A 24,581-nucleotide genomic window follows, 5' to 3' on the forward strand; every position below is an offset into this window, starting at 1 on the left:
TGTCATGGAGACCTTGAAGATAGGGTCCAGCCACGAGCTTTTACACATCATTAAACCTTGAGAGAGCGCGCCTACATATAAAGTGTGACAACCATAAATAATGTTGTCTTGAACCATTCCATTATTGTTTTACAATTGTGAGCCCACATGGATAACATGCAGTTTTGTATTACATCGTTGAAAGATAATGTCATGGAGACCTTGAAGATAGGGTCTAGCCACGAGCTTTTACACATCATTAAACCTTGAGAGAGCGCGCCTACATATAAAGTGTGACAACCATAAATAATGTTGTCTTGAACCATTCCATTATTGTTTTACAATTGTGAGCCCACAGTTATTCCTTCATTATTTCTTCAGCTAAAACAGTGATAAGTTGAACTGTCGTATGTCCAATAGAGCAGCAGTAACATAAAATAAAGTTATGATCCATACAAGAAAATTACTCAGATTCTAAGCTAGCAGCACAATTCCTCAATGAAGCACAGGCTATTAGCAATTGAATAAGCAGTCAGCCATGGTCTGATGCAACCGTGCTGTTTAATGCTTCGAGAGGGTAACTACTATGGGACAACACTTCTACATGGTAACAAAGTAATATCATGAAAGTTTATTTTACTATTGCTTAATTAAACAATGATTTAGCTCACAAATGTTTACATCGGTAATATAATGACAACTATTCTTTGCACGTGTACAAAATACGTTATGTGCCCACTCGTGTTATGGGAATTGACGTGTCTGCTTGAGGGTTAATGAAAAGCCTTCTATCCATATTAGCCACTATGTAAACCAGGATTATCATGCTGTGTATCCAGTTGCATCCCATACAACTAGTTACTGGGTCTGCATGGAAACAACGAATGCAATATGGCAGAGTTCATCTCCTGAGAGACTCCACACACGGGTAAAGTCCATCATGATGATATACATAGAAACAAGACACATCTGAAAAGACAACAAAGTGTGGCTCCTGTGTCCAGTGTTGTCTTTGAGAGCACCACTGTCAGTATGCCTCTCTCTGCTAGGCCATCGAGGGAAGCGGCAACAATGATCGCCACACTGAGAGCCCATGATTCCCCCAATGTCACTGCACTGAAACATTTTAATAGTTTTCTTGCTGCAAAGAAGTATATTTCCCGACTCAAGGCACCCAATGTGACTGTATGATCCTAGACAGCAGAGTGAACAATATATCTGTGCTCTCAGATTTTAGTCATGTGGGGCCACAGAAATCTAGCATAGCACTGAGTATGGCCCTCCTGAAGCCACTGATTATATATTTGCACAATGGTCATGGGATACTAATGAATGCAAGTGGCAATACTGTGGAACGATAAACTGCAGTTCTCAAAGGCCATGATCCCGCCACTGTCAAATTCTGACACAAGGCATAAAAAACTGATGTTCAAATGTGATACCTGAATGAGAAACCCACTGAGTAATCTTTTCTTACATACAGGGTGTATATGGCTTTACACCTATCTTCTTCATGTGCTTGCACTGAAATGCTAATCACTTGCCTGTGCAAACATATACTACACATCATGATACTTTTATGTTTGTTACATGAAACTTTCATGCTGTTGCAACTTTAATGACCAACAGTGTATATGGAAGAAAAAATGATGGGGAGAGACAGCCACTCATGGCACACAGCAAGTGCTGATCCAAGATGCAGTACCAGCACAATATTGACCTACAGAGGTAGGGGTGTGTGTGCGTGTGTATGTGTGTTTTATGCTGAGCCCTGATTATAATGTCACAGCACTGACTAATGGACAAATGATGTCAACATACACTGACTGATAAAAAAAGTAAAGCATCCAGAAAGGGAAGCTGAAAATGATATGAAGTTTCACAGGTTAATAGTCTATGTGGTGTAATTTCAGGGATTACAAACTTGAGTCAAATTTACAAAGAACTTGGCAGTAAGAACAAGCTCACTTATTAATATGACACTGCACCCCACCTGTCCTGGACGCATTCAGTGACTCATTTGGGAAGGGTGTAGTAAAGCCACTGTATACTTTTCTCAGGCAAGCTGGCCCATAGCTGTTGTAACTTTGTCTTCGATATCCTGGATACTAGCACTGGGAAGGAGTTGGCATCTGTGCTGCCCTCACATGTGTTCTATTGGGGACAGATCAGGGAATCTTGCTGACCACTGTAATAACTCAGACTCACTCGGGCAGTTCATAGAGGCACGTGCCATGTGTGGATGAGCATTATCCTGTTGAAAAATGACAATACTGCCACATGAAAGCTAACACATGAGGACGTAGTATGTCTGTCACATACTGTTGTGCCATCAGAGCTCCCTCAGTTCCTACCAGCTTTGACCTGAAGCTATACCTGACGGCTTCCCATACAATGATTAGATTAGGTTGACTTTCATCCCAATTCATCCGCAGTGAGGTGGTCCTCCAGGATGTAGAACACATCAGAAAAACAATAATCCATAACTAATATTTACAACTAAAACAAATAATCCAATGTATCTTCCACAGGTCCCAAGTGGAATGATTGTCTATCTCCCTCAACCCCACACAAAAAAAAGGAGTAACACCACTGTGCCTCGTCAAAATGTTGGAAGACTGGGACCTACCCACAGACTGCTGCCTTACTTGCCAACATTGGTCATCCGGGTATTACAGAATCGAGGTTCTTTGTTGAACACAATGAGACGTCATTTGTCAGCAGTCCAGACTTCCTGGTCACAGCACCACTTCAAACACAGCCATCTGTGTTGCGGTGTTCACAGCAGCCTATGTGTAGGATGGTAATTTCCTAGTTCAGCTGTTGTTACCCTCTGACTAATGGTGTAGAATGACACAGAATGCAGCAGGGAATCCATTACTTGTTCTCAGGTAGCAGGCACAGACATGAAGGGGTTGCGATGTGCTCAGTGCACAATATGGCAATCTTCCCTTGTTTTCAGACATGTCTGATGTAAATTCTGATGGTAAGTACAGCTACCCTCATGTTCTACTGTAGTCCAACAATGGGTCATGTCACATCCAAATGCCCCAAAAACCTGGATATTAAAAATCCACCCAGTCAGACAAACCCACAATGAGGCCCACTTCAAGCTGTCAGTTGCTAATAATGGTGTCTCACATGAGTATGTGGTATCTCTGTGTCCTTCACAGTGATTACTCAACATCCTACACTGTTCATGCCCCTTCTATATCAGGCCTGGTAACAACACTAACATACTCTGGTGGCCATTCTACCTGTAAGAAGGAAACGCAACCGTAATCATTTAAGTATCTGCCGATGGTGTTTATGCGTACATAGTTACATTGACAACTGACCGTGTCTTCTGGACACTTCACCTTTTTTCTTTTTTTCCAGACAGTGTAGATGTTACAAAAAAGGCATAAACCACCAATCAGTCAATGTAATACCAGACAAAGTAATCAAATTGCACAGTTTCAGGAAATTACTCTTTTTACGTAACATTCGCATGTTGGAGAATTGTCGCTAACTATACTTAAGTACCATAATCACACGCACTGACAGGTGTAAGTCAATGCCAGATAAATCAAATGCACACAGAGGGGACAGACTGATGTTAGTGGATTTTAACATCACTTGTTAGTGCAACAAGTTATTTACATTACAAGCCACCTTATAGAAAGCAAAGAAGTTGTTAGTTTTCAAAGCAAAACTTTAGCTCATAATTTAAATAAATCCCAGTTGACTGTTTCTATTGTTTGTATGTAACATATATTCTATACTCCACAATACATATTTGTGGAGCAAAAATATTGTACCTGAGTAATATTGAAGGCTTTGGCTTGTTGGCAGAACTTGCTGCTGTCTGTGCTGTTCTTCAAGAGTTGAATTCTTTTGAGAAATACTTCCATCAGAGTGCTGGGCTGAATGACTGAGGATATCATCACTACTGTAAAAACTGTTACAAAACAAAAAGTGATTAGCACATTTTTGTAATTATCAATCAGGTAAATTGTTTTCATGTATTCCTGTGTGTTTTACCTGGTTCTAGTATTACTGTGCAAAGCCTGATTATATCCGCCTCCTTGACTCATAACTGGCTGGGAAACATTGTGTGGTTTACTAACAATTACAGTTGGAGGATCCATTGCCTTTGTCTGTGACATGTGATGCAATGGCATATTGTTAGTTTCTGAAACATAAAAGAAAAATAAGACTGCACAATTACATTTGCAATTTATAAAAATTACTTCTTCAGACAACAGATTATTGCATCATGTGTATCTCTGCAAAATCCAGGAAAGCCTCTTAACTATCTTTGCCAATTATCTACTACAGTTATTTCCACATGAGTTAACAAGTGATCACAATTTTTGATTGTAGTGACCTACCCATCAAACTGTAGTTGAGAAGTGGAGTGCCTTACTTACTCAAACAAGTGTAAAAAAGCTGGTAAATATAATAAATGACAGTAAAAATGCTGCCAATATTATCCAATAGTATTTCTTTACCTTATAAGTAAGGTTACTAAGGAGACATAATTTTATGGTTTAAAATTCGGTCTTCATTCATTGAAGAACTCTATTGCTGCATAAACATGGTGAAACTGCAATTCACATAATAGTGCACTATCTTTCTGGATCTTTTTACTGCCACCTTCCTTCTACTTGGCAGATGACTGGTTTCATGGATAGAGTTCCTGTGGTTCTTTCTTCGTGGGCTAACAATGCAAAAATCACACACCTTTTGCAATTAGAAATTTTTTAATTCAATTGGTTTCTTCCCATTTCTCCAGGTCAGTACACCTTCTCCCTCTTGTGGCTCTTGAACAGTTTATTTGCTATTTCAAGCTGAAATTTATTGCAGAAATCCTGGCCCATATTCTCCTGCCTTATATTCTTTCCTCCTGCAATCTCCCACAATTTTTCAATTTTTAGCATTCATCTTCATTTACAAACCAAGTCACCCATTCAATGCCCCCCCCCCCCCCCCCCCCAGTCCCCCGTGCACACACATTTTACATGTGACGTCACCACATATACCTGAACTACTGTTGTTGGCACTGGTTTTCTGTTTATTCTGATGAAAATAATCCTGGCCCTGAACTGTCTGAACTGTTCAATCCTTGGCAGCCCCTCCCACATATCTGAATGGGGGACTAATTTGGAGTCTTTTGCTAATGGAGAGATCGTCATGACTCTTTTTCAAATAGAAAGCATGCCTTGCAGATACACGCTATACAGGGTGGTTTCGGATGAGATTAACTCAAAAACTATACATTGGGTAAACATAGTGGGTAAGACAAGTTTGTAAGCTCAAAGTGAGACATCAAATGATACTGCACATGACCTCCAGCCCACACCCCCTTGGGTGGGGTGGGGGCACAACTTTTAAATCTTACATGGAAACACAGATTTTTTATTGCAGATTTGGATCCACAATAAAAAAGTAATCAAGTTTTGTCTGAAGCATTTTTCTGAACCATTAACAGATGGCACTCAAATCGAGAAAAAAGTAAACTTGGGGAGAACTCTGATTTATTTAGAATTACCCGAGAAAGATGTAGCAAAACCATAAAAAATGTGCACTAATTCTTTCGTTACGCCAAATTAAGCTATTTTTGTATAAAATGTACTGTATCCTAATTTCAGCGTTACCCAGGAACGACGACGTGGACGTAGTAGAATGATGTTCCCATGGGGTGCTTCATTCGTGAGAGTCCCCTTGCCTCTCACAATCTGAGGTGCTTAATCAATGAAATTAGCCACGAAGAAATTGTTCAAAATTATCCCCATTTGCTTCAATGCATAAAGTCAATCGTCTGCAAAAGTTGTCCACTGTTTTAAGCAGCACATCCCGCGGTATGGCTGCACACGCTCTTCGAATGCATTGCTCCATGTCGTTTCAGGTTGTGGGCTGTCTTTCATACACAATATTTTTTAAATAACCCCACATGAAAAAAATCAGGAGATGTTAGGTCTGGTGAATGTGGAGGGCACTGAAATGGTTCGCCGCATTCTATCCACCAACCAGGGTACTGTAAATTTAAAACATTCCACACATTTTTAGCATAATGGGGAGTTGCTCCCTCCTGTTGGAACCACATTCGTTGTCTAGTTTCTACATCAACATCTTCCATTAGCTCCAACAAATCATAATAGAGAAGTTGTAAATAAGATTCCCCAGTAACATTTTGGTCAAACAAATACGGTCCTATCAAGTAACCGTTTAAAATTCCACACCAGACCATTGACAACCATTTGTGTTGATCGTCAACAGGTCTGTGCCAGTGTGGACTGACAGGGGACCAATAATGAGAATCGTCACGATTTAATTCACCATTGTTTTTGAATGTGGCTTCATCAGTGAACATAATATATCTAAAAAAATCATTGTCACCTCTTATCATTTCCAAGGCCCCTTGGCAGAAATGTATGCACATTTGCATATCTTTTGGCATTAAGGCCTGTGTCAGTGTGATATGATACACATGATATTTATGTGCCTTCAAAATCCTCAGAACAGTTGATATTGGTATTCCAGTTTGTCTCTGAATCGTACGACTACTAATTTCGGGATCCAGCTGAACACAGGCGAGAACGGTAAAGATGCAAGCGTCATTTTCATTGTATTCGCGATGACGAGGTGCACGGTGCATGTATTCATTTCGAGCTTCTTGAGTGCAATGTTTTCACTTGGATGTCATCTGTTTGGGAAACGATCCACATACAATTACGCAGCTACAGCGTAATTGTTATGCCATTCACCTAAAATTAACATCATATCAACAATCTCTGTAGGAGGATAGTGAGACATGTTTCGCTAAAGAATAATTTACTTTCGTCAGTTGATGTTTATGGTTCACAATCTGAAAGTGAAGTCACATCCAATCGCATTGCTCCGACCTTTATACTGGGAGGGGGGGAGGGGGGGGGGGGAGGGGAAGCTTATTTTGGCGTAACGAAAGAATTGGTGAACATTTTTTATCGATTTGATGCATCCTTCTTGGATCATTCTATACAAATCAGAGTTCTTCCCCAATTTTAATGTTTCTCGGTTTCAGCACCATCTGTCAATGGTTTAAAAAAATGTTTCAGACAAAACTTGATTACTTTTTTATGGAGAATCCGAATCTGCAATAAAAAATGGGGGTTTCCATTTAAGATTTAAATGCTGGGCCCTGTCCCACCCAAGGGGGCAGGGGCTGGGGGTCACGTGTAGTATCATTTGATGTTCCCCTTTGAGCTTAAGAACTTGTCTTACCCACTACTTTTACCCGATGTATAGTTTTTGAGATAATCTCATCCGAAACTTCAGATGGACCACCCTGTATATCTAAAGGTTTCCACTGCCTTTCACAACATCTGGCATGTGTCGTCGTCAATCTTTCAGCCTCTAGGTCAGTTTCTCCATCCTAAGAGCAAGAGGATGCCCTGAACTTCTGTGTGTTCTCTGCCCTCTCTAGCAAAACCATTGGCAGGAAAATGGTGACTGCTTATACTGAAAGTCTCGAGCCATCACAGCTGATGATTTTTTACCCAAAATTTAAGCAGTCGCTGGGATCAAATCTGGGATCCAGTACCTCTTTATTAGCAGTCAAAGACACTACTTTGTCTGTATGGGTACGTACACTACTTTTACTTTTTAATAATCTTTTCACAAAGAAAATCTTGAGTCTAGCTGGTTATTATCATCAATGTCCACAATTTCATTTACAGCTTGGAACTCCTCTATCCACTGCACCAGTTTGCTTCTTACTTTCACATAACTACAATTCCTGATTGCCATTTTGCCACAAAATTTACCAGACAATTTTATTATTCTGTCACTTTCTGTAAATAAAAATCTAAGAATACAACTGGATCAATTCAGAGAAGTCATGGGAGAATTAAATCAAAATATCTAGACGAGAGAAATCACAAAAAGTATTGACCATAAAAAAGCTAAAAAGAAACTACAGAAAAATATCTGGGTAAAGATAAATCATTGTTTGAGCCAAATTGATGACTAGGCCTGCCCTTCTACGATGTTTCTAATAGTCCTACTATCCTGGCCAATGCAAATTAAGGATCAGAGACTGAAAAACACCATGGAGAGAATGTTGAGGCAACCTGGGGCACAACTGCTCAGTATCATTTCACAAAGATGGAAAATGTCACTTGGCTCCCATATGCACATTAACCAGACATCTGACTAAGAAGCATGGCACCATACTACTATGTAGCCCGAAGAGTCAACAGGTAATTAATTAATAGGATAGGAATGAGGAAGTCCTGGAGAAACGTAGCAAATTCCACCAGTGTGACCCAAAGGGCAATTTCTTGACTGTGGGCTGCTAAGGTGTGACAAGAACAAGGTCATATACAAGTCAGAAAGACAATCATTACAGTTAAATTCTAGCTCACTACAATGGACAGCGTAAAGCAGCAAATTTGCAAACAACACAACACAGTATACTGACCCAAACTGTTCACTCTGATTTTTATGTAGTGGCCCCTAGGCACCTGACATACAACACTACAAAAGGGAAGATATTTACTGCCCTTTCACTCAGTTGTACATGACTGCTATTGGTGATTGTTTCCATTTTTATGGACAACATCATATGCACTGGTGGAGTTTAGTTGATGGTGAACGTTTTCCCCGACTTGAAGCCTATTGGGCTTTACTGTAATTTGTTTTGAACACAAATTTCACATAGACCAGGACCTCCAACAACTGTTCTTGAGCTGATGGCTGCTCTTCTATAGGAGTGATAAAATGTCTTCATTGTGAACTCATGAAAAATCTCAAAGACTTACATATTACAAATAGCAGCACATAACTTTTTTATAGTTACTGTACATGACAGTTTGTCCTACTGTCTCCCATGACACATTAACGGTATGTAGTATTTTGTCTGATCTAATAATACTTTTGACCAACACATGTAACAGAAATCAAAATAACTTATCTTCCTTCTGCTAAGCAATGGTAAACTACAGTATTCTTAGAAGCCCCGTGCAATTGAAATAGAGTTCATTTACACAAATGTATCTAACAAAAATATGGTATTAAAAGGCTTCATGTTCTTTAATGTATTTCCTATATATCAACCAATGGAAACTACAGGTTGGAATATCAACAATATTAGGAAAAGAACAGATTGTTACTCACTATAAAGATGACCCACTGAGTTGCAAACAGGCACAACAAAAAGTGTTTTACACATTATAGCTTTCGGCCAAAGCCTTCTTCACCAAAGAAAACATACACACACGCATGCACACCACATGCACACATGACCAATACCATGGCAGCTCTGACCAGAATGCAATAGCAGTCTGGAGTGGGGCAGAGAAGGAGGAGGGATAGCATGGTACAGGTGGAGGGAGAGAGGAGCACTGTCTGGCTGAGTGAGCAAGGACTAGAGACTGCCAGGAACAGCATCAGGATGTGGGGCTGGGGGAGGAGGGGGGGCAGAAAAGAAGAGGAGCAGGGGAGGGGAGTAGCAGGGGAGGGGGAAGAGCGGGGGAGGGGAGGAGCGGGGGGAGGGGGAGGAGTGGGGAGAGGGGGAGGAACGGGGAGGGGGGGAGGAACGGGGAGGGGGGAGGAGCGGGGAGGGGGAGGAGCGGGGAGGGGGAGGAGAGGGGAGGGGGGAAGCGGGGAGGGGGGAAGAGGGGAGAGGGGAAGAGGGGAGGGGGAAGCGGGGAGGGGGGAAGCGGGGAGGGGGGAGAGGTGATGGGGGGAGCGGGGAAGAGGGGAAGCAGGGAGGAGGGGAAGAGGGGAGGAGGGGAAGTGGGGAGGGGAGGGGAAGCGGAGGGGGGAGGAGGAGTAGGAGCGGGGGAGGAGGGGTAGGAGCAGGGGAGGGGGAGGAGCGGGGGAGGGGGAGGAGTGGGGGAGGGGGAGGAGCGGGGGAGGGGGAGGAGCGGGGGAGGGGGAGTAGCGGGGGAGGGGGAGGAGCGGGGGAGGGGGAGGAGCGGGGGAGGGGGAGGAGCGGGGGAGGGGCAGGAGCGGGGGAGGGGCAGGAGCGGGGGAGGGGCAGGAGCGGGGGAGGGGCAGGAGCGGGGGAGGGGCAGGAGCGGGGGAGGGGCAGGAGCGGGGGAGGGGCAGGAGCGGGGAGGGGCAGGAGCGGGGAGGGGCAGGAGCGGGGAGGGGCAGGAGCGGGGAAGGGGAGGAGCGGGGAAGGGGAGGAGCGGGGAAGGGGAGGAGCGGGGAAGGGGAGGAGCGGGGAAGGGGAGGAGCGGGGAAGGGGAAAGGAGGGCAGCATGCAAAGAATGTGAGGGAATGTAAACGGGAAGGAAGTGATAGGACAAGGTGGCGGAAACTGTTGCGAGGAGGGTGTAGGGACAGTAGGTTACTGTAAGTTGACACTGGGATAATTTCAGGAGCAGAGAACATATTGTAAGGATAACTCTCATCTGTCCAGTTCCAAGAAACTGGTGGTGAAGGGAGGATACAGATGGGTTGTGAAGTTGTAATTAAAATCAAGCATGTTATTTTCAGTTGCATGTTGTGCCGCAAGTTGATCCACTTTACTTTCGGCCACAGTTTGGTGGTGGCTACTCATTCTGGTGGACAACTGGCTGGTAGTCATACCAATACGAAAAGCTGAGCAATGATTGCAGCAGAGATGGTGTATGACGGCTGCTTTCACAGTGGATCGGCATCTGATGAGGTAGGATAAGAATGAGCAGGGCTGGAAAAGGAAGTGCAGAGGGGATCTATTGGGCAGGTCTTGCACTTAGATCTTCCACAAGGATAAGATCCCTGTGGCAAGGAGTTGCAACTGGGAGAGGGATACTGACAGACTAGGAAGTTGTGGAGGTTGGGTGGGCGACAGAGCACCACTTTTAGAAGTGGTGGGATAGGTTTTGAATTTCAGGGTATGATGGTTTAAATTAATATACATAGTGTTGCTACAAGAAAAGCAAAGCTTTCACATATAATATTGGTCTCGAAGATTAATAAGATGCAAGAGAAGCTAAGCTTTTACATATAATGTTGACCTTCTGGCTCAAAATTCTTCTAAATGGTCTTCCTCAAAGAGCTGATTTTTAAAGGAGAATCAAATGATCTGTGATTTAAGAAATTCATCACACACTCTTGCATGCTTTTCAATCAATATATTCCTGCAACCTGTCAGAAATAGGTTCGTTTCAGCAGTTGTCAGAGTGTGCCAGGTAACAGGCATCACTGCGCTTGCACCGCTACAATGACGCAGGAAGCCCATATGTTCGTATGTGTAAAAGATCTTACATTATGTCACAAAAGAAACGAAACAAGACATCAGATGCTACTCTGAGAGCATCGGAATTTTGTGAACCTTACTAAAATACATATTTTGGCTTAAAGTGCACATTTGCATGTCCAGATTTGGATATAAATTTTCTTGGAGTACCAGTATTGTATTATCTCATGTTTGGGTCTTTGTTATGGCATAATGCCATACATGCTAGAAGATGAAAATGTGCACTTGAAATGCAGCGAACAGTTGAAACTAGCCAATAGTGGGGAGTTAAAAACTTCATTTCAAATAAATTGACTGCCTCAATGGAAAAGATTAATAAAAGTCAATATTCTTTAGCAAACTGACAAAAATAACTTCACTGTCCTGCAAGGCGATTAATGCTTGACTGTCGGAGAGATGGAAATAAAATAAAATCTGAAACTAACAACATTTTTAAGCATTCAGTAATTATGTGAAAATATTTTAATTCACTTGATAGCTCCCAGCCACAGAAATCTGTTTTGTTTTCATTTGACATGAGAGCAATAAACAAAGAGGAACAGCAAAATCACTACATGTAAACATGGGACACGTGGAGACTACCCACCTCCCTACTACAACTCAAGACTGCTCTGCGCATCAGCTCCAGATCAACAATATTTCCGTACCCCCCTCGAGAATTTGAGGTAGTACGAAGGGAAAAAAAAAAAAAAAAAAAAAAAAAAAAATTGCTTTTCAAAAATACGTTCATTTTGCAGTGCATATTTTTCTGAAGAGTCTGGTGCATAAAACATATGTGTTCAAGGAAATGTAAGACAAATTACTTGGTCTTAAGCATGCCCAAATGCAGTGCCACGCCACTTTACACAGCATTCTTCTATGGCACGTCACTGTATTTCAATCCATGCAATTCAAACGTGTAATATTTTGTAATGGATGCCATCAAACTATATTTAGGACAGTGGAAATTAAAATGTCCTGTGGTGATTCTCCCGCTCAACTAACTCGCAATTACCAAATGGGATTAATTGTAACCAGTAGAACAAGAACTCGTCAAAAAATCTTCACTCTTTATTGCCTATTAACTAATAACTTGTGTTTTGTGTGGCATAAAATTAAATGTAGGATACATAAAACTGTAACCAGTAGAACAAGAACTCTTCAAAAAATCTTCACTCTTTATTGCCTATTAACTAATAACTTGTGTTTTGTGTGGCATAAAATTAAATATAGGATACATAAAACTAGTACACATTTCTTCAATCCTGAAGTCCTAGCATTTTTTTCTCTCTAATTTTGCTACAGCTTTACATGACATGCTTTTCTTTCTGGGAAAGAATCTATTACCTCATCAAAGTTCTTCAAATGTTTTGCTGCATGAAAAAAATGAAATATCATTGTCTAATTCTGAAAAAGCTGTTATACAAATAGTACTCAAGACTGGTGTGGTTTCTCAATCTGATTACGTGTAATTTGTCACCGACTGCTAGACAAAACGAAATAGACCTGTCTAATATTGCAGCAAATGTAACACATACCAAATAAACAATATTGTTTTGGCACAAATGGTCACTTTTATAACATGACACTATAATTCATGAAGTACCCATAACATAGGCCTACTACAAGCAAAAAGCTTTGTGTTAGGAAATAGTTTCACATTTCATTCATAAATTTCAGATTCTCAAGCATGAGATCGAAAAGTAGAAGTGCAAAATTTTTATATAAATTTGGAATTGTCATATTCTTCTACACCTTGTGTGATGTCCCCGTTTCCCTTGTTCTAACAATCAATCTTGTCATCACTAATTCTGTAACTATTCCTGCCAGTGTAAAAACTTATTCTTCGATTAACTTCACTAACTGTGCCGCAATCACCGGTTTAGTTAACCCACATTTATTCTTTGGTTAGGCATTGTTATGTGTTCATACAACGCGTTATCTGCACTACTCCCAGAATAGAACTTATGCAGCTGCTAGCCAGGGACTGTACAACTGGCCAAAAATTTTCTGTCATTTTCTTGGATACACCGAGGAGATGATACATAATCTTTCTTGCCTGTTATTCTCGTTAGTAATTTATTTCCGCTCTGGTAGTCTGCATCTATGGATTTTGCTGGTAGTTATAATAATGCTGATCATTCACAAATCCAGACAACCACATAAACAAACAGTGATTGGCACTCACCCCAGCTTTATTCCACTCAGCTCGTATAGCCCTGTCCCTTTTTGTCTGCAAGAAAGCTTTTTCTAGATGTGATGGGGATTCCCCTGGCAGAGACATCACATACATTATGCACAGATTCTAAAATCAACTTATCATTAATTCGGAAATCAACTTAGAATGTGTTCAAAACTGTTCAAAAACCAAAAGGAATGCGATTCACAAAATCGTATGAATAATCGATAGACCAACATGTGCTGGATGCTACACGATTTGTGAAACAATGTTTTTTTTTTCCCCTTAAGATATGAATTTGCACCCCCCCCCCCCTCTCCGCCCCCCCTTCAGCAGCCACTCTCTATGTTGTCAGACAGCTGAATCCTGACTGTCAGTGGTGGTAACTGTGGCAGAACAGCCAACCCAACCATAGTCTGGGAAGTGTCATGTGGGTTCGTCTGGAGACATCCATTCCCTATTACAGTAACAACTAGGCATCTACCTCCTCTCATAGAAATCCTTCTGACAGTCTACCATATGACTGTACTTGGAGTGGAGCATTTTATGGGAGTCACAAATTATTGTTAAAATCTCTTTCTGCTTTCTCTAATAATTTGGTGAGACTTTACCCTTGCTATTCAAAAGGCTGGGACGTTCTCAGCTGTTGGCTGTCACTTGAAGGTACACAAACTGCTCATCTGGTCCTGATTGCAGAGCACTATTCCTTCACTACACCAAGGGAAAGGCTGCCCTTTCAGCTGTCCTGAAGATTGTGGAATGGATGGTTTAGCAGTGTGGTGGATCATGTGGGTAATATGTAACATTCATTCCTGGACCCTGTCATGGTGTTCAAACACAGCAAGCTTGCTGAAAAGTGTCCAGTCTGCTCTATTGTGCACCCATCACTGTGGCTCTGTTATGGGCACCACACTACCTGGCACGTGAATCCACATTGGGAAGGGATCACTTAAGTGCAAGTCATCAACCACTTCCCACTGAGTGGCACGTGGGAGGGCCGGAGAGCAAACCGAGAGATTGACAGTGGTGAACAACTGCTGTTGCGTGCTAAAGTGCACGGTCTGCACCATGTTAAAAAAAACCACACATTATGACATAAGAAAGCTCTCAATTCCTCTACTCCTGGGATGGGTGGTTGCAGAGTCCCAAAGTACACTGCATGTGTTAAAATCACCACAGAAGATGAAGGGGTGGAGAGCTGAATAAGGTGGTTACGGAGAGACAGAGAGCCTCTTCATCGAGCACCTCATGTGCGACAAGTGTAGTAAACATATTGTCAACTAATAACTGATACAATGACTACTTGCAGGCTTGTTGTGAGGGAGAGAAGTGAGAAGTGGTAGGTGTTGACACTCCTCCTCTAGTTCTCTGTCCACAAAGGTTGTCCTTTTCGTGGAGAATGTGGCCAAGCAGCTAATGTGCGGCAGAGAATTTAAAATGTGTGTCCTATAGACACACACACATTGGTCTACCCTGAATATATTAAAGCTCTACTGAAGTGTGGAAGTAACCTTAATGGTGAGGTTTTCCTCTGTCTTTCCCCCATTGTTCCTTTGTGGTGGGGAGATTGAAGCAGAGGCAGGAGATCACTGGACAGACTTGCTGGTTCCCTCAGCACACATCGGTATCCGTACCATCGATGGTATGGTAATCAACTGATCCATCAGGCTTCAGATCTGAACATTTTGGCCTGTTGGTTCTTGTCCCCAGCTTGGATTTTGGGGATACTGGCTAGGCCATTTTGAGAGAAACTTTTTGCTGGGTCTCTTCTACTGTCTGCATTGAGGGTCTACTATTCCTTTCAGACATTAGTTTGGCATCCACGATTATTTTAGTGGTAGAAGGGGTGGTTGTGGGAATAGTGGTGTGGGCTTGCAGCTGCATTTACAGGTGCAGGTTGATACGCTATGCTCAGCTGTCAAAGTCTCAGTGCCTATATTAGTCTTCTGTACAGAATGCTTCAATTCAGTGGCAAACAACTTCAAGTAACTGGGTAGCTGTTTGGCATACAATCTCTACCTCAGAAAAAGAGATGCGTTGTATGACTTTAATCTACTGCATTTTCTTTTCTTCTGCAAAGAACAGGCATTCCCTGCTCTGGACTGGATGGGCTTGAGAGAAACCGGTACACATGAGTGAAGAAGTACAAGTGCACATATGCTTAGCTGGTTCATGGGCAGAAGAGCTGGGTCTTCCACACATAGCCCGATCATGACAGCCCATGGTGGTGTGATCAAAGCATTTTCACTTAAAGCAGCAAGCAGGAATAGGTGCATAGGGCCTCACTGTAAGGCAGAGAAAGCCTACCACCATACACTCAAGGAACTTCAAAAGATTGAATTTCTGAATAAAAAAGGTTGACTTCTATAATTCACAATAAACCCTTTTCATGAAATTCAATACTTCAGTGACATGTTCATAGCTCTCATTTCAAATTTAAACTTTTGCAAACTTACAATAACAGATTTAATTTTCATCAAGACTAAATGGAAACACACACTGAACAGATCAGGACTACCCAACAAATAAATTACATACCATCACCAAACAACAACAATGACACATTAATCAAGGATAACAAAGGCACAATAGTCAACACAGCAAGAAACGTGTGTTTTTTAAAAGTTTTCTCCCCACAATTTCATGTCTCATCACAAAGGAAACAAATTTTTCACTTCACTCTTAAATGAAATCTTTAGCCATTGCAATACAAAATTGTGAAGAATAGCTCAATATATAATGAACTATGAAATGTATATCAGACTCAGAACACATTAGTTACAAACTGGGGAAAATGTCACCTTGACTTTGAAACCATGTTTGAGTCCAAGATAGCTTAAATAAAGTTTCATTTGAAAAAGGGTATAAGTGTTGTTCTGTACCATCAGCATTTCAGTGCCTTTAAAGAACAAAGTTTATTACAGTCTTATTATTTATAGAGATTGCAGACATGCTGAGAGTCAGGTACAGACCACACCAATATCAAAATATCAGTTTTATGTCCGGGCACTGTACAACAGAAAATAACTACACAAAATATGGCAGAGAACATAATATGTGACTGTCCATTAACAAAGGAAGACATAGGCTTGAATTTGTACGCTTCAGATACAGGGGCTGTATCAAGACTGAGTGTGTTGCACACCAGAGTGGCAGTTACATGGTGAGAGTAAGTTCCTCACCAGAATTGTAGTCAAGAAACATATGAACTTTAAAAGCGTCCACAATAAGAGCAGTAGCAGAGATCCATGGCTGCAAAACCTAGTACCTCCTACTTGAGCAATTCCTCCATGTGAGGCAGATCAATGATTAAGTCACTGTTGTTTCCTTAAATTGATTCAGTTAGTTGATGTTTCTTCCTAAAAAGGACACTGCTGTGTAACTACTCAGTCGATGACAAATTCCTCTGCCTTTAATGACCTCTTCATTAAGGAAACATTAATCCCCAATCTTCCACCCTTTAAGAAATACTGATTAGCATGCTTTCCAGTTTACCAGGGGTCAGAAGGAGCGTGAGGGTGTTACCCCAACACTGTTACACAAACAGATTTTGAAGCAGCTTATTAAGTGGAAATAACTTCAACGTAGATGCTAATACAAAACTGGGTCAGAGGAATCTGGGTAAAAGCATAACATTCAGACTGACTTCACTAGTACAGAGCTCATACTCGATGTAGAGCTGCCAGCGGCAGAGATTTATTCAACATTCTTTACATGTTCAATGCAACCCTACAAATAATCATTCAACAGTAAAGAGCCACCACAACTACTCTACGCATGCCAGAAGAAGTTGCAGGCGGCTTCGGTACTTATGTTGCGCGCGCGCGCGCGCGCCCACACACACACACACACACACACACACAGCACTATCCTCTTAATATGGTTCTCATCTCCCCCCCCCCCCCCCCCTCACATGAACAGCCAGCTCATGACACAACAATAACACACCACCATTGAGACAGTTTGCTGTTTTTCAATCACTGTGCGGAATGGCGACATAATTTGCACACTTGGCTGCACATTCCTTCAGTTCACCTGGGAAGGGGTCACTAGTGTTTGTACAGTGTGTAAAACTCACCTACATACATAAATTGCTAACTGTGATTGCAGAACATTTGTCTGAGTGGTGTAAATCACTGAGTCTCCACCAGATAGAATTTCAGACTTCGTCTTGCTGGTAACCACTTCGAAGTATTGAAAGTGACCTCATCTCCCTTAACACTGGTTTGCAAGACAAAATAAGTCATCCAGTGCAGTAACCAGATCAATTAGGCTGTTGATAACTGTCTGTTGGCCTGATAAGTTGATGATTTTACCCCACTCTGAGGTCACATGTGTTTGGGTCAGTGTTAAATGCTCAATGTTACGATTCGGTTAAGTACACATAATTTCTTCAAATCACTAACCATGGAGCATAACAGATTAAGAGAAATGAACACCCACCTGTTCCTGAAGTTTGATAATTTCCTTGTGGCATGTAAATATTCTGGACACAGGCACCAGGAGGCACAGCATACTGTACAGATTCCGATGCCGAAGTAGACGATCCACTTCCTGGTGATCGCCGAGTTACAGGCATATGGTCCACATCAAAATTTTCAGTTTTTAAAACAAAATTCCCAAATGGTCCACTTTCAGTAAGACTTAATGTCGTGGTCGAGGTGGTATGTGATGAAGGATCCAAGAATGTTAGGGTCAACGGCTGCGACTGGTACGAGGGCGTCTGAGAATGAGGAGCAGATGATTGTGAAGAAGGTGGAGGTTGTCTGTTCGGAGTGTGATGGTCGTAATGTTGTGTAGCCATATTTGATGGATGTTGCAATATGGTGACCATCGTCGGTTTGGTTACACTACTACTTTGGCTTTGTGGCAGAGAATTTGAGGATGACTTATACCAATGCCGTCCGCTTTCTAAATAAGGAATTTGTTGCACTGATGTTGAAACACCATTCGTTACAGCACTACCAGAATTCTTACTATCTTGTAATTTCACTGAAGTTACAACACTTCCACTCCATGATGCCGAAACATTCACATGTTCTTGCTCATTTTTGTTAAACTGCTGTAAGTGTGGTTGTTCGATTGGTCCTTTCACAACCTTCGGAGAAACCGGCATTGTTTTGAATGCTCCACCAGTAGGCTGGAAGCCAGACACACCCATAGGATTCACAGGTGAGTGATATGGATATGACAGTACTCCAACTGCTCCAGGTTTGTCACCAGCATTGTGGGGAAATTTGCCTCCACTTTCAATACTTCCTGAAGGTAATCTGCAAAATTTATGAAAACAAACTTTCAAAATATTGAATTTATTCTAAATCAGATTTCTTAACATATAGCAATAGTCTATCAGCTCTGGTGTTTTCCCCTATCACATTACCTTAAGCTGACCACTTCAAAACTTGTATACATTCTGCATAGAAAGCCTTCTTACCATAATTAATCAAACATTCCATTACTAGGCAACATGGCCGTAAGACTTTTTTCCAAATATCAGTAAACAGTTTCACTGCTGCAGTATTATTTAAATCGTTCAGAAGTTCAGATACTTTACACTGTACAGTATAAGATAGTATTTAGTAATAGCTGCTCCATAGATTAATTAGATTGACATCTACTTTTTTCTCTGTATGTTAAGACAACATTAATGAAGTTCTCCCCTGAGGTGCAACACACATATCGAATCACACATAAACCATTATATCTTAATATGCTATTACCATGTGGAATAACACATAATCTGTCAACCTCCTTAAAGAGGTGCTGTTGCAGTTTACAACATTACAGACTACACTGTCCAGTCACATAAATGCGACCACCTGTCAAAAGCATGAATAACTTTTAGCAGTGCACAGCACTGCGAGATGTGCAGGATGAGTGTGAGTGAGGTTCTGGAAGGTACCAATGGGGATGTCAAGTTATGACGACTCCAATGCCATGGTCAGCTGCATTCAATTTCTTAGTTGAGGATCCACAGCACGAACAGCTCAATTGAGATGGTACCACAGATTTTCAGTTGGGTTTAAATCCAGAGAGTTTGGTAGCCAGAGGAGTACAGTAAACTTATCCTGGCGGTCTTTGAATTACGCACATACATTGCATCGAACTACGCACAAACATTGCAAACTGTGTTACACGTTACATTGTCCTGCTGGTAGATGCCATCGTGCAGAGAAAAAACTAACTGCATGTAGGAGTGGACATGGTTGCCAAGGATAAATGCACATTTGTGTTGATCCACTGTGCTCAACAGTTGCACTCTGCAGCCCTCATGCACCCATCATCTATGGCCTATGGCAGGGGCGGGCAAACGTTGCACGCGGCTCATGAGCACACGGCGCTGCACGTGTGCTGCTCACGTGCTATAGTCAAATGGGACAGTGACGACAGCCGGCAGGTTGCGGCAGTGTAGTACCAGGCTAAGCTGCGGACGTTGAAACAAAGCGACTACTACGTAGTGAACGTTGTATTTCAAGAACCGGAAAATGCAGAGTGAATCAAGGAAACGGAGAAGTGGAGATTTGCTATCTTTTAAAAAGGAATGGGAGAATCATTTTTTCTTTGTGCAAAAACGTGAAAATTCGAAATGTATAATATGTGATAGTATTCTCGCTGGTCAGCGGAAGTTTAATATTGAACGCCATTATAAGAAATTTCAATATGTTCCCGTACTTAGTGCAATAAAAGAAGAATTTCTCAAGCGATTTGGGGATATATCACACTTATCCCAAGGTTTTGAATAGTTCTCGAGACAATTTGCTGTTCCTGTAGATGATATTCATCCCAGTTTGCAAATGGAATTAATAGATCTGCACTGTAGATTCTACAGCATAATTCTTGTCTGAGAGACAAGTTCCTTTTGGCAAGACGTGTAGTAGATTTTTATCACGACTTTCCACAGCAAGAGTTTCCTTGTCTCCATCGTGAAGCCGCGAAGATAATGTCAATGTTTGGCTCGACATACGTTTGTGAGAGACTTTTTCTGTTATGAAAATTAATAAGTCTCAGTTAAGAGCAAACATCAGTAACGAAAACTTACGTAACTGTTTGCGTTTGTCTGTATGTAGAAATTTTGTTCCAGACATTAAATGTATTGTAAACTCCACCTGTGATAATTAAATAAAACGTATCGTAGGTAATAGGTACTCTTTCAAACCACGATTTCTTTCAAGCACTCCTACTAACCTTATTCCTTCATTCAATAAAACAGGCCAGGAAACAAAACGCATTACATAGGAAGAAGCGGAGAGACGGTATGGTGGGGAGTGGAGAGAAGCAGGTGGCCAGCTTGCCCCTGTGTGCATGCAGAACAACTGTTAACTGCACACGTGCAAGTGCATTGCACACGTGCAGGATTCCTGCCCGCCCTTGGCCTATGGTGTACCACAGTTGCTTTGGCACCAGTTTTGGATAGCATCATTTTGCCATGCATGGTATACTTTAACCACGGCAGCGTGCAAACAGTTTACACACTTAGCCATTTCAGAAATGCTTCCGTTCTTGGCCCGAAAGCCAATGATCATGTCCTTTTGGCCGTCAGATAGAACGCTCCATTTCCACAATATGACAATAACTGCGCTGTTTTCCACATTCCACTGACTTGCTTTATATATCCTCCACTGCTAGTGCTGCCACCTGCCATCTGTGAGTGGTTACTGCACATTGATGTCAAACATAGGTTATAGTCACATTAACATGACTGGATCGCGTATAATATGCTAAAAGGAAGTTTATCTTGTCAAGGACATACAAACCAACTTAGTGCAAGTTTTTATTTTAAGTACTTATTAACCAGCAGGAATGGTACTTGTACTTAAAGTCAGATAATTTTGATGAAGCATTTTAACATTCTTGAAGAGATACTGAACAAATGAGTTTGTAAACATTAAGTGCAGAAAAATATTCTCGGTGACACACCATTTGGATTTTGAAAAGGTTGCATCCACTTAGATGGATGATATGTTAGAATCAATCAATCAATCAATCAATCAATCAATAATAAACTTTGTCACTGGAATAATTTTGTGATTCAGCTAGAGGTTGTGATTACAATGACCATGATATCCTCATGCAAAAGTATAAATATCATGAAATACTTGACATAGCTGGTTCACGGTTTTTATCTTATCTCCATGACAGAAGTCATAGTATATTAGTTCCACATCAGTCAGACAATGGGAATTTTGAGTTTGAATCAACGCTAATTGATGTGCCATGAAGTTAATCGGAGAGCTCTTTCTTAATGATATTTTGACCACAATAAATTGCTATGTACAGCCAGGGGTGCAGTCAAGGTAAAAGTAAGTCAGCATTATCTTTGCAGTTCAGTAGAGCATGTTGTGTTAAAAAATATAAATGGCTTGTGTACACTGTTTAGTCAGTCAACAAGCCTCTAAGAGTCATTTCAAGCTTAAGGTGCATAACATTATCATTTTATGGGGTTGACAGCAAGGGGCCCAATTAGCATAATTTGAACATTTAATCCCTATTAAGAGACACATACCATTGCAGATCAGACTTGTAGCGATTGGGCATGGTTAAAAACTCCTGCTGATTACCACAACAGGCAAATTATAGTTCATAGTGATCCCAAGGTGAACGTAACGAAACTGCACTCCTTTTCAGCGACAAATTGGAGGGCTGTATAAACTCAGACAGTATGATACCCTAGATCTCCAGAAACTCCCTGCCCCAACACCACAGTGCATTAAGAAAGTGAGCAATGGAGCACCTGGAGTGATATGTTGATGAATGGCATTGGGTTCTCTTCACCAATGAATACGTGATTTTTCTAACATCTGACAATTGTCACAGACCTCTTCGGGGAACACCACCTTGATGAAGCACTGTCCGTGTGGGTGGAGAGGCTTGTGTATCCGTGTGAAGCTGAGGGCTATGCCGAAGGTAGAGGACCTACTGCTGGAAAGGCCTTAGCTGATGGATCAGACTAAGAGTTTCCCACAATGTCCCATCTTCCTTATCCAGTCCTAGTCCTTACCCAATTCCCTTTCCCAACCCAAGGTGTGATGCGATTCGTGCCGAGGGGTGCATGGCACATGGGAAGATGTGTGGACCGTGTAAATCCCCAAATCTTGTGGGACCAAGACGGACATGACTAAAGAAAATAAATTAAAACAAACTGAGGGTCAAACTGAGATCTCAGACACCCAAACATCGGACACAGGACCGATGGAATGCATTCCCACTACTGAATCAGGGTCTAGACCTGAGCCAGAAGTGGGAACTGTAACCGAGAATTTGGACCAGATCAAGGTAAAGCCTCGTCTGGGGCCCAGAAGAGGAAACTCCTCAGAGAACAGAGACAAAAGGACTGGCTTCTCAAAGACACGTGAAGGGAATTAAAAGGGCTTGAGCCTAAGACCCTAAGAAAAAACTGTCTCAGGTTGAAGGGGACATGCAGACCCCCACAACTTCGAAGACAGGCAGGAAGATGATAAGGGAAGAATCTAAGACTCCCTCCTCCAGGTATAAGCAAGCCCAGAAAAAACCAAGGCAAGAAATAGGAAAACAGACCTATAGTACTGCAGTCTCAGTACTTAAGAGCGCAGTTATCCAGGAAGGCTATCCACTGGTAGCCATCACTTCGCAGCAGCAGGAACTTGTACAGATGGCCTTCTTTGAAAAGATTTGGGGGGACACTGGTCCAGGACCTAAACTTCAGAAGGGTCTATCTAGATCATGGTGCCCTCGTTTTTGTCTGTGAGGGGATGCACACACTGGAATGGCTTAAGGACAAAATTCTCATGATATCCCCGTGAGAGGATGCGAAACTGGTGGTCAAGACAGCAGCGGACCTTCTTAAGACCGTAAAGGTATCAATATGGGTACCAAAGGTCTTTAAGGATGTCTCCCCTAAGACTCTGTTCGGGAAAATAGGGGTCCAGACCTCAAAAGTCTCGACAGATGACTGGAGAGTAATCAACCGAGGTTGGAGAGAAGTCCCTGAAGGAGATGCGAGAGCAAAACCTGAAATTGTTTTCAGGGTTCTCGCTGGTCACCAGTAGGGTTATCAAAGACCTCTAAGGCAACTATGGCAGCCAGACAGAGACTGGAGGTGCTGCAGATTAATCTGCAGCACAATAAAGGGGGGCCTCTGCTGCTCTGAGCCGCTGCCTGGGGAGGCAGGAAATGGATGTGGCCCTGATACAAGAACCCTACTTATATAAAGGGGGTGTATCGGGCCTCGGTGGCACTGGAGGTAAGCTGATTTACGCCAGAAATCTAAGAAACTCCAGAACATGCATCTATGTAAGAAATGGAATTTCTTTAATGCCAATGATGGATTTCTGCTCTATGGACCTAGTGAAAATCAAAATGCAGCAACGTGAGGAAGGTATCACGATGGAAATTGTTTTGGCCTCTGCATACGTCCTTTGCGAAGACAGTTCTCCCTCTCCTTTGGAGGTGAGGAGACTAGTAGAAGCCTGCCATCAGCAAGGTGACCAATTGTTGGTTGAATGTGACACCAATGCCCACAACCTACACACAACCTAGTGTGGGGCAGCAAGGACACCAAAAGTAGAGGTGAGTACCTTCTTGAATTTCCCTTAGCTAACAACTTGGAGATCCTGAATAGGGACAATGAACCTACATTCAGGAATAGCAGAAAGGAAGAAGTAACTGACATAACTTTTGGTTCCATGATGATGGGCAGCTATGTCAAACAATGGCATGTGGTGTTAGAGCCATCCTGATCGGACCACATGTACATTAAATTCAAGGTTGAAATGGGAATCAGACAGACCATGACCTACAGGAATCCTAGGAAAACAGACTGGCAGACATCTAGGAGGGACCTTGATTTAAGCTCATTGGAAATTAAAACCTCGATAAGGGATCCAGTAGAGTTTGAGGAAGTAGCAGAGGCTGTTACCTCCACCATAGTGACCTCATATCAGGAACTGCACAATCACCAGGAAGTGCACAAATAGGAATATGCCTTGGTGGAATAATAGCTTTGAAAAACAAAGAAAACAAGTAAAAAGACTGTTTAACCTTGTGAGACGTAAAGGACAACAGGCAAAATTTCGTGAGGCCCTTGTCAACTACAACATTGCAATTAGACAAGCAAAGCAGGCATTCTGTGAAGAAATGGAGAGCACAGCTGCTGAAGCCAGACTTCACAGAATCCCCACTAGAGTACCGACCAATCTACGAGGTACGTTGAGGAAGGACGATGGAAAATATACCAACAGCACATGAGACGCTGGA

General features: G+C 42.0%; 1 protein-coding gene across 1 annotated transcript in view; it reads right to left on the minus strand.

The window, feature by feature from the left end:
- Positions 1–24,581, minus strand: part of LOC124556642 (putative transcription factor capicua) — a 347,411-nt gene that overhangs the window by 113,331 nt on the left and 209,499 nt on the right. The window contains exons 14-16 of the mRNA XM_047130607.1: positions 17,793–18,619; positions 4,003–4,153; positions 3,780–3,919 (exon numbers count right to left, since the gene is read on the minus strand). Of these exons, the coding sequence (XP_046986563.1) occupies positions 3,780–3,919; positions 4,003–4,153; positions 17,793–18,619 (1,118 nt within the window). The remainder of the gene's footprint in view (positions 1–3,779; positions 3,920–4,002; positions 4,154–17,792; positions 18,620–24,581) is intronic.

Source organism: Schistocerca americana, chromosome X, assembly GCF_021461395.2.
Source record: "Schistocerca americana isolate TAMUIC-IGC-003095 chromosome X, iqSchAmer2.1, whole genome shotgun sequence".
Classification (NCBI taxonomy): Eukaryota; Metazoa; Arthropoda; class Insecta; order Orthoptera; family Acrididae; genus Schistocerca; species Schistocerca americana.